This window comes from Triturus cristatus, chromosome 8, assembly GCF_964204655.1.
Source record: "Triturus cristatus chromosome 8, aTriCri1.1, whole genome shotgun sequence".
Taxonomy (NCBI): Eukaryota; Metazoa; Chordata; class Amphibia; order Caudata; family Salamandridae; genus Triturus; species Triturus cristatus.
Genome location: NC_140591.1, coordinates 106,718,612 through 106,728,470, shown reverse-complemented (window position 1 = coordinate 106,728,470; position 9,859 = coordinate 106,718,612). Strand labels below are relative to the sequence as shown.

Genomic DNA, 9,859 nt, shown 5'->3' with positions numbered 1-9,859 from the left:
GCTCCAGATGACTAGTGGCACATGCTGGTCTGTAATCCATCAAAATAAAATTTCTAATAAATTAGTTGCAGTTCCAATGAATAATGAACTGGCAATCTGTTAAGTGACAAGCATTTGCACAACCTGCACATTTTCATCCATGTTTCAGCAGGACGCCTAAGTGATAAACCTATATTTAGCCATCTCAAAGGCATAACATCTCTTAATTTAGCTTTGTTGAATTAGACCATGACCTGTATATGAGGCTAAGAAAATATTTTTTTTGTGTCTAAAAGAAAGGGTTGTCCGGCAATTGGTCACTCTGTTTAGTGTGGCTGAGACTTTGGAACACACTGCAGGTGTTCAACCAACAAACATACAGCAAGGTTTTTTTGGGGTGAAAATACAAAGCCCCTATGCTGTCTGTCTATGTCTAGAGGTATCCACAGCAACACCAGTCCAAGGTACGTACGGGACTGTCTTTTTTATCACAGAAGTCCAAAGAAGAGATTTAAATGTAACTGAAGTATCTGAAAAGAAAAATGTCGATCAAGCTAGTGCTGTTGGGTGTACACAAAAGCTCAGCAGTAATAAAGATATTTCAATAAATAAATATTGTAACTAAATTAGTGTTCCAGAAAAACATGCCAGCACTCACTTCCGCCCACTACAATACTAAATATCCACCCTTGGACAAAACAAGGCATCTCCTTTTCAACAGAGTAGAGTGATATGGCGCTTTAGGCTCACAGGCCCATCCCCGAGAGACAGAATGAAAAAGATCAATGGAATGGATTGCTGCATCAAATCATTCTTTGTATAGATCGTGAGGGGGTAGGGGGGGCATGATTACTTTGACCCATATTTGATACATGAACCAATACTTCCTATGCCCTGTCCCCTCTTAACAGGTGCAGATATCGCAAAGATCTCTAGATCAATGCAAAGGCAAACTTGAACCATTTTCCTCCCTTCGTTTTGAAAAGAGTCTGCTTCGAAGTGAGTAGAGCCTCGATATCTTCCACAGTGCTACAGAAATGACAGGGAGGAAAAGAGGGATAGGAAGAGGAGGTGTGCCATGTATTTCTACAGTATATAATCCATAACTAACCTCAAAGCCCTCAACCGGTCCGAAGCATGACTAAAGTAGTACAGGCATCAGCTGCTCGTGAGCATCTGTAACCACGGCACACGAGGGGACACAGGAGGACAGCTAAAATAAACATGCACCAATACAGCCTCCTACATATTTACAAAACAGATTCTCGTTTCCATAAGGACAAAAATATATATCAAGTTAGAGTCCGTCCATAAGGACAATTAATACAAGTTACCAAAACGATACAAAAAAAAAAAAAAAAACACAGATTAAAACAAGCAGCAACTTCAAAAATATCAACAAAATATAGTCAAATGAAAAGAATTGTCAGTAGCATCTATCTCATCACTGCGTCTGAACTGCACTTGTACAAACTAGTCCATTAGTACAGCAGCTTGCTAGAAATTGACTTTGGTTCAAGCTTAGTTTAAAAAATACAAAATAACAAATACACACAAGGCTGAATGACATGTTAGTTTCCTGCTTGCAGTTCACTAGATTACAATAAACATCAGGGGACATAAGGAGAAGCGCACACAGTTAAATAGGAAAAAGACGAGCAGGGGAAGTGTTCTGCCACCAAGCCGGTCCAAATCAGTGCAGTTTGGATCCATCTGAACGGTATCTCGCATCACTGCAGCAGCTCTGCCCCCCTCTGTGGGAAAGGGGTGAGCACACGAGCGACAGAGACTCTTGGGTCCATTCAGGGATCCTTCTTGGACGTTTGCAGGACTGAACAGTCAGTCAGCTGAGCGAGGAGATCATGGCCGATTGGCAGTCACCCTGCCCTTCTCAGACAAGGGTTATTTTTTCTCCAGAACTGCATCACAGTGAACTATGTGGATTCTTTCCCACTCCACATTTTTGGTTCATATACTACAGAAGGATGTCAACGACATGAAAATATATTTTAATACACCTTTGACTGCTCCCTGTGCCATTAGTGACTGGAAGCAGCTTATGGGAATGGTGGATTAAAAGCGCCCACTGCCATTCTTCACAGTTACAAGTAACACTAACTGAAGGCAGAGGCAAAACGCCTTGGGGTTGTGTGCAAAGTACCTGAGCATACACAGAGGGTGAGCAGATCAGGGAGAGCCCTGCCAGCAGCGGATTCTACCCCACACCCAAAAGTGAAAACAATATACACACTTGCTCTTCAACACGGCCGATAGCCCCAGAGACAGTGCTTGTGTGTGAGGAGCCACTCGCATCTGCAAATCAGAGCCCTCTCTTACTTTCAAACCATCTACCGCTTGAGGAGCAGAAATAAACCCCAATTTATCGAATCTACAGTGCCATGCTGCACTGCAGCTCCAACACCAGCTCTTTTGGAACGTTTTGGTTTATATACACTTTGGGAAATACCTAGTGTCACACATTAGAGTCACAGTTAGGACCTGCACTCTTCCTCAGACACACCCTTTGAAATTTGCTTATCTTTTCTTTGATCCATATCTCATTACATTGACCACTCAAGAGACCCTGAACAGCAACCTTATGCCTTAAGTAAAATGTTGGTTGGACTGAGTGCCACCAGATCAGAAATACCATGCAACTCTGCGCAGTAGTTAATGAATAATAAGCAGCAGACACTGGATAATCCTGCAAACTGACCCTAGTTGTTCCACAGAACAACCTTAGTTGTGGTATTCAACCCAGAAAATGTGGGACATATTGTAAATTATAGTACATGCCAACTAAGCAACAGATGCTTATTGGAGAACTTTAAATACCTTTGTTAGAATCAAATGACGGATTTGCATTATAAATCACGAGATTCTTGCTTGGTATTACCACTGAAAACATGAGTCTTGCTAACACTGTTCAATGATTAGGCCGCTGTCTTTAAACACTCACTGCGAGGGTGAAATGGGTATGACTCAGGTATTTGGCACACTTGCCTTTCAGCTGCTTCCATGAAGGGATAAAACACAAATCACTCCAGTCCTCTAAAATGAAAGAGAAAGCTGGGAAGCGGAGGAATACACAGTAATAACAAAGACCTCAGCAGGGGACGAAAAGGAAAACCCACTTAATTCCATCAGGTGGAAGCCCACCAAATCAATCTGGAATTAAAAAGATATGCATCCAACTCATTATATTTACATGCAGTTGTGTGTAAAAAGATACACCAGTGATACAGGCCTGCCTCAATTGTACCAGTTATGAAAGGAACCCCAATACTACGGATCTGATTATAAACACCTTGCATGACAAAGGCCTGCACAACAGACCTATACAATGATCATTAAAACAAAAACAGCAACAAATTAAAGATTTCTAGACCTAACCGAAGTCCCTTTCCTATTTAGGTTACCAACCTTAAACGTGTCGTTATGAATGCTGGAAATGAAAAGTAGTCCTTCCGCTTTTTGGGGTATTTTTTGGTATTTTTTCCTTTTTTACATTTTTGGTTAGAAAGTTCTCCCGTCAGTGAAGAGATCCTGAAAGGAGAATGTTTGTTATAAAATTAGGCAATTGTTCATCCATCGTTCCGGTCTTTGTGTTAGTTTTAGTCTTCCTTTCCTCTTGCTCTCTCTTCCTTGACCCTTCCAACAGGGTGAGAGTCAGAGAATCACATTTTCAGTTATTAACCAGCTGGCAGCTGATTACACGGCGGCCTGAAGCGGGCTGGATGGTCCTCTCACTGCGCCTTGGAGGCAGTCGTGGTGGTTGAAGTCGCCCCGCTGAGAGAGGCCATAGTAAAGAGCGAGTTCTGGATGGACTCTGCTGAGGCGGAGGTGGCATGTAGGCTGGTGACTGTTCCAGTGACCCCTGCGGTTGCTGCAGAGACCAGGCTGACAGGGTTGCTGGTGAGCAGAGAAAGGTTCTGGGGGCTCAAGAACAGTGGACCAGTCACGATGTTGGAAGTCCCTCCAGCGTTAGTAAAAACCAGATTCCCAGACGCATCAATTGATGTGATTGGGAGAGATCCACTGGATGCAAGAGCTAAAAGGAGGCAAAAGGGGACATCATTGAGCAGCTGCCAACGTCGCACAGAATTATCTTAGACTAAAACACAAACTGAAATGTCACAAAATAAAAATCAGTAACTTTTTTAAAAAATTCATTAAGTAGATATAAAAATCCCCTTTGCACCATGGCAAAGCCTAAGCTTTGTGCACAGTCAATATTCAGTGGGCATAAAAATGACAACAGAGGGGGTCGTGAAATGAGTGATTCTTGGAATCAACATGGTAACATTCCCACAAAAGTATTGTGACATTGTAGAGGCAAAATACTGGTGTGTGAGACAAGTAAGTAATTTTTCTGGAAGAAAACTAAGGACCCAAACTGATAAGAGGAAACTAGATATAGAGCCAAATTACTCGCACTTATAAAGACCAACTACTTGACTTTAGCAAAGCATTCATGCTCGGAGTGTACAGTTTAGCAACACTCGGGGGGGGGAGGGGGGGGGGCGAGGGAGTGGGAACAATATCTGTAATAGTGTAACAAGTCTTTGAAGCAATAACCTTTAGACCTTCGGCAGGGTAAAACAACAGGGGAAACGGTCTATCACAGTAGAAGGAAAATCAGCAAGCGAAAAAATGACACTACACAGTCTCACACATGCAAAATCTGGAAACACACTTTGAATCGACAACACTTTTTCGGTTTTTAAACACTTATCTGTAGGCAATATTACCAGGATTTCGTTTTGCATTCTCATTTAAATAAAAGATAATCGGCCTTTATTCAGCGAGTATATGCAAGTAGGTGTGAATATCATTTTGACTGAATTCTTTTTAAAAAAACAAATGAAAGAAAGTAAGGCAAGTGGAGCCATATAAGGAGCTTTGAACAGTAGGCATTCAACACTGCTTTCAGCTGCTGGCAGCTCCAGTTTCCACCATGCGGAGTACAAAAGCAGCCAATTGTTTTGACAAAAGCGTAGGATCCTGAATTTAGATAGATTTCCATCTAGGGAATGAAGGCAAACCAGGACTTCCAGAAAGGCTTCCTTCACGGTTCGTTAGATGGATCTAATCAACGGTGTAGAATCTGCACAATATTTTCCCACATAAGGTTTTGGCTCCTTCTCTAATGGGCGACCATTCTGCGACGAATGATAGATGCAGTCAACTTGTATTTCAGCAGAGCATCCGTCCCGCGTCCTCGTAGGACCTCGTAGGAATGAAGAGGTTAAGCAGTCTTGCCACGAGTCTCATGTTGGTCAAGTGGGATAAGCATCGGCAAAGGAAGCACATAAATGCAGTTCCGTCTAAGAAGGTAGGGTGACAACAAGACTAACTATAAGGAAGATCCTTTTTGGTGCTGTGAGACACTGAAAAGGGACGTTTGTGGATTTTCCTACAAGAGTTTATAGGCCTCAATGGACGGGATATGTACTGAAATATCGACTCAACCTCACTATCTGAGCACCATCCACGAAAGCAGCGAACACAGACATTATTTATTTTTTATTTGATGCTTAGGTGTTAAAGTGATGCAGTTACTAGACATAACATTATCGATCTTGTTTGCCCTTCTCTCTAGTGAGTTTGGAATAATGGTCTCCAAATCGTTTTTTTCAGCGTAGAACGTATTTTACAGCTTCATTTTTCATTACTTTTCACCCGTTTCTTTCTTTATAAACAGAAATCTCTTCAGCTACATTTGTCTTCAAGACCCACCGTTTTTGAACTCGAATGTACTAGTCTCTCACAGCTAAATAATTTTAAAGTTTTGTTAACGATGCACATTTACTCAACTTAAAATTTAGCTTTGAAGAAAAAGCAAATAAAATAAATACTAAAACAGTAAGAGAAACAAACAAAGGAAAAAAGCAAGCAACTTGAGCGGGACAGAGATGGACCAGAAAAGAAGGAGATGAGCTTGATTGGAGGGGGGCTGGGGGAGGGGGAATATTAAGTTCACCAGGCAGGATTAGAGAGAGGGGAAACAGCACGAGGTAGAAAGCGTGAAAACATATGCTTTGAATTCTGAAAGAAAAAGAGAATGCGTGATAAAGAAGAAGGCACCAGTGGAGGAACAAACACAAGAAAAGGAAGGAAAAGCAAATAAATAAATAATAAAAACGTAAGAGAAACAAACAAAGGAAAAAAGCGAACAACTTGAGCAGGACAAAGATGGGCCAGAAAAGCAAGAGATAAGCTGGAATGGGGAGGGAGAAGCAATACGAAGTGCACGGGGCAGGATTTGAGAGAGTACAAACAGCACAAGGTAGAAAGAGTGAAAACCCATGACTCAATGCTAAAAGAAATAAGTAATTCCCTGGATACAAATAGTCCAATCAAAAGGGCAATACGGAAGAAAGCTCCAGAAGAGGGACAAACACAAGAAGGGAAGGGAAATGCATCAAATGAGAAGCAAACAAAAGTGAGGGAGAAGAAAGCCAACATATGACGATCAGTAGGCTAGCTCCAAACCCACTGTAGGTTTTTGGTATAGTCCACACGAGGTATTTTGACAATAGCCAGCTAAAGGCTGCCTGTAAGGAAGACCTAACCACTTACCTTCCTACAGACTATAATCCCAGAGTTAAACATACATACTTTTCCTTAGAAACAATGCCTATATTTGCCTAGGACCACATCATAATATTTATTCTCTGGAAGCGGTACTGAAACTGCAAAACATGTGCTGGCAATGTTCACTATTTATACTGTTCAAACAATCTCATTCTAGATGAGTAAATGACTTGCCTTCAGTAAGGGGCTTTCTAGTGGATTCAACCACAGATTCTTGTCCCTTCAGGTATCAAACTGGATCATGAAAGTTTCACAATAGCTCCAGCATGTCAACAGGTGGCCATTAGCGTCTGTGATGACTCTGCCCTGCCTCTGGACAGGACAACATGTAGCTGCATAAAGGTGCCAACCCTGCACATGACCATCTGTTAAGTCTTATTTTTCACATCCTCTTGAGACGGATGTGGAGCATAACTGACCGATTTAATTTCAATTCATAGTCTTTGAAACTAACCTGGGCCCTTATCAACTCACTAACATCCGCTCTGCAGAACAGGGAGGCAGCTGGATGGTGAGGAACCTGCAATTAAACTATACACTAGAAGGATCATTAGTAACTTATTCTTCTGACAGATACTTTTAACCAAAGATTCCTCACCGTATGAATCCACACAGAAGCAATATGCCCTCCAAGGAGGTGAGTTGGAGGACTAGACTTCACACCAGGAAATTCAGCAGTGCTGAGCAGGCAAAAAGGTGCCCTCCTTGGCTTGTGAATGGATGCAGTAGTGCCTGTACAGATGCCCAAGTGTTACCTTAGCAAATGTCCAAAATCAGAATGCCCTCAACCAAAGCTCTAGTCATGGCCTTCACCCTTGTGAAATGACCTCCTAGACCATCATGAGCATCCTTTGTGGCACAGTTTTATGCAAAGGACAATCCATTTAGATAAGGTCTCTTTCTGGACCATCTTTTGCATCAGCAAACCTATCAAACATGCGATCAACGACACAGTACTACATAGTCTTATTTTAAAAGGGAAGTGCACAACGTGGGGCCAAACGAAGTAGTCTCTCTTCCTCTTTAAGACAAGGCAAAGAAAAACACAGGGGAAGCGTGACAGACCAGCTTGTCAGGAAAGAATGGAGAATCCAGCTGTTGATCTGACGAACAAGTTACTTACCTTTGGCAATGCTCTCCGAGGTAGATATTCTATTGGACTGCAGATTCCTCACCGTTAGAATATTCCCTAGGCATCAGACTGGATCTGAAGTTTTTCTAGCAGTACTCCCATCTGCAGCTATGTGGTATCCCAGCAACTATATGTTGACGTAGCTCAAACCTACAAGTGACGGGTCAGAGATGGACATAAGGACACCATAGGTTTCTTGCGTGACTCTTTCCGCTTCTTCGTACCAAGACCTGAAACTCCGCTCTTTTTAGTCGGTTGACAAATTTCTTCCAAAATCTTTTCTAGTGTGCTTGGGAACAATGTCTCCATCGAAGAATACAGGGTTCAAACTGTGCCACGACTGTAGGAAATAGATGCAGATGACAGACCTGCATGAGGTGGGCCGCTGGTGTTTGGGCTCGTGGGAATCCACGTTTAGAACTAATCGGCTCCTTGATATGACACACAGAAGTGACTGCAGTGAGAAGGAAATGGTTACCATGTAAGAATCTGTGAGTGGCATAGTAGAGCTGTACATTCAAATGCTGTGCATACTCCTGACATCTAGTGTTGGGCCCGCATGTGTGCAAGTTGTTTATCTTCGAAGAAGTCTTTTGAGTCACAAGGCGGTGACGACTCCTCTTGCTGGTAATGCACATCATCAGTTCTACTGTTAATCTAAGTTTTACCCCACTGCGGGTGAGGATGGAATGGGAAGTGAAGTATAGAGAGATGTGCATGCAAAAGAAGATAGCAAAGGAGATTGCTACAGTCACGGGCATCTAGGGTGGAGGGTGTTAGCAGGTGAATCTACAGCACTACATGCAACAAACAGATGCTCACAGGGTAAGTAACATTCTCCATTTCAGGCATGTGTGGTTGTAGATACACATATTGTGCATAGACTGTACAACAGTCCTCATAAAAAAGCGGTGGCTAGCCTGTGTGTGTTGCAGTAGATTGAAAGAGTGCACAAAGTACTGCTCGACCTACATACCTTGTTGGCGTGCTACTACAGCCACAAAATAATGCTTTGTGAAAGTGTGTGGTGTGGACCAAGCATCTGTTTTGCAAATATCAGCTACTGGGCTTTTATAGGCTTCTATCTTCAAGTGGAGTGGGCATTGCATGTTTGGATGCATTTGATGATCAATTTAGCAATGTCGGACTTGAACAGAAACTTACCTTTGCGTGGTTTGGAGAAAGCAACTAAGTTGCTGTGTCTTTCTAAAGGGTTTAATTCCGTCAATGTAGTAAATGAGGGCTAGCTTTACATTCAAAGTATGGACAGACCATTCTGCCAAAGAATCAGGGGGTGGTAAATACACAGGAAGTTCAATACAATGATTGAGGTGAAAAGGAGAGACCACCTAATGGATAAATTTGGGATTGGTACGAAGAACAACCCTATCTCTTAAGGGTTCTTCCACAGTTAATGCCTGTAACACGCCTGAGTGAAATGATAGCAACAACGAATGTCCACCTTCCAAGAAAGAACCTGAAAGAGGCAGGAAAGGAGAGGCTCAAAAGAGAGGGCCCATGAGTCTTCCAAGTACAATGTTGAGAATCCATGCCGGGACCAGTGGAACCTGAGGAGGAGTAATCCTTTTCAGACCCTCCATGAAAGCTTTAATGACTGGAATCCTGAAGAGAGATTTATTGACTATAATGAAGGTAGGTGGCCATAGCAGCCAAATGTAGAAGGATGGAGGTGAAGGCTAGACCAGAAACCTGCAGATGTAGTAGGTAACAATGTCCTGCGCTGTGGCTTCAAAAGGATCAATGTGCTTTCAGTGACAGTAGCACACACATCTTTTCCACTTCGCTGCATAGCAGCCCCGGGTGGTAGATCTAAGCGCTTCTTTAAAAATGCTCATGCATTCCGGAGGAAGGTTGAGGGATCCAAATTCGATGACTTTAGAAGCCAGATCACAAGGTTCAGTGACACAGGTTCTGGGTGCCCGATTGCTCCATGGTTCTGTGGGGAAAAGCCCAATGTGTTGGGGAGCCTCTTGCACAGAACCAGTCAGTTTGAACAGAGTTTTGAACCGTGGCTGGCAAGCCCATGTGAAGCCACCAGGATGAGTGTGAGGGAAGTCTGGCGAAGCCTCAGTACTCATAACAGAAGAGGGAGAGGTGGAAAAGCATATGCAAACATCCCTAACCAGTTCA

General features: G+C 42.7%; 1 protein-coding gene across 8 annotated transcripts in view; it reads right to left on the bottom strand.

The window, feature by feature from the left end:
- Window positions 1-3,461: 3,461 nt before the first annotated feature.
- POU2F1 (POU class 2 homeobox 1) overlaps window positions 3,462-9,859 on the bottom strand; it is a 668,152-nt gene continuing 661,754 nt past the window's right edge. For all 8 annotated transcript variants that reach the window (XM_085621115.1, XM_085621114.1, XM_085621116.1 and 5 more), the window contains one exon: window positions 3,462-4,030. In XM_085621115.1, coding sequence (XP_085477241.1) covers window positions 3,726-4,030 — 305 coding nt within the window. In that variant the 3' untranslated portion in view covers window positions 3,462-3,725. The remainder of the gene's footprint in view (window positions 4,031-9,859) is intronic.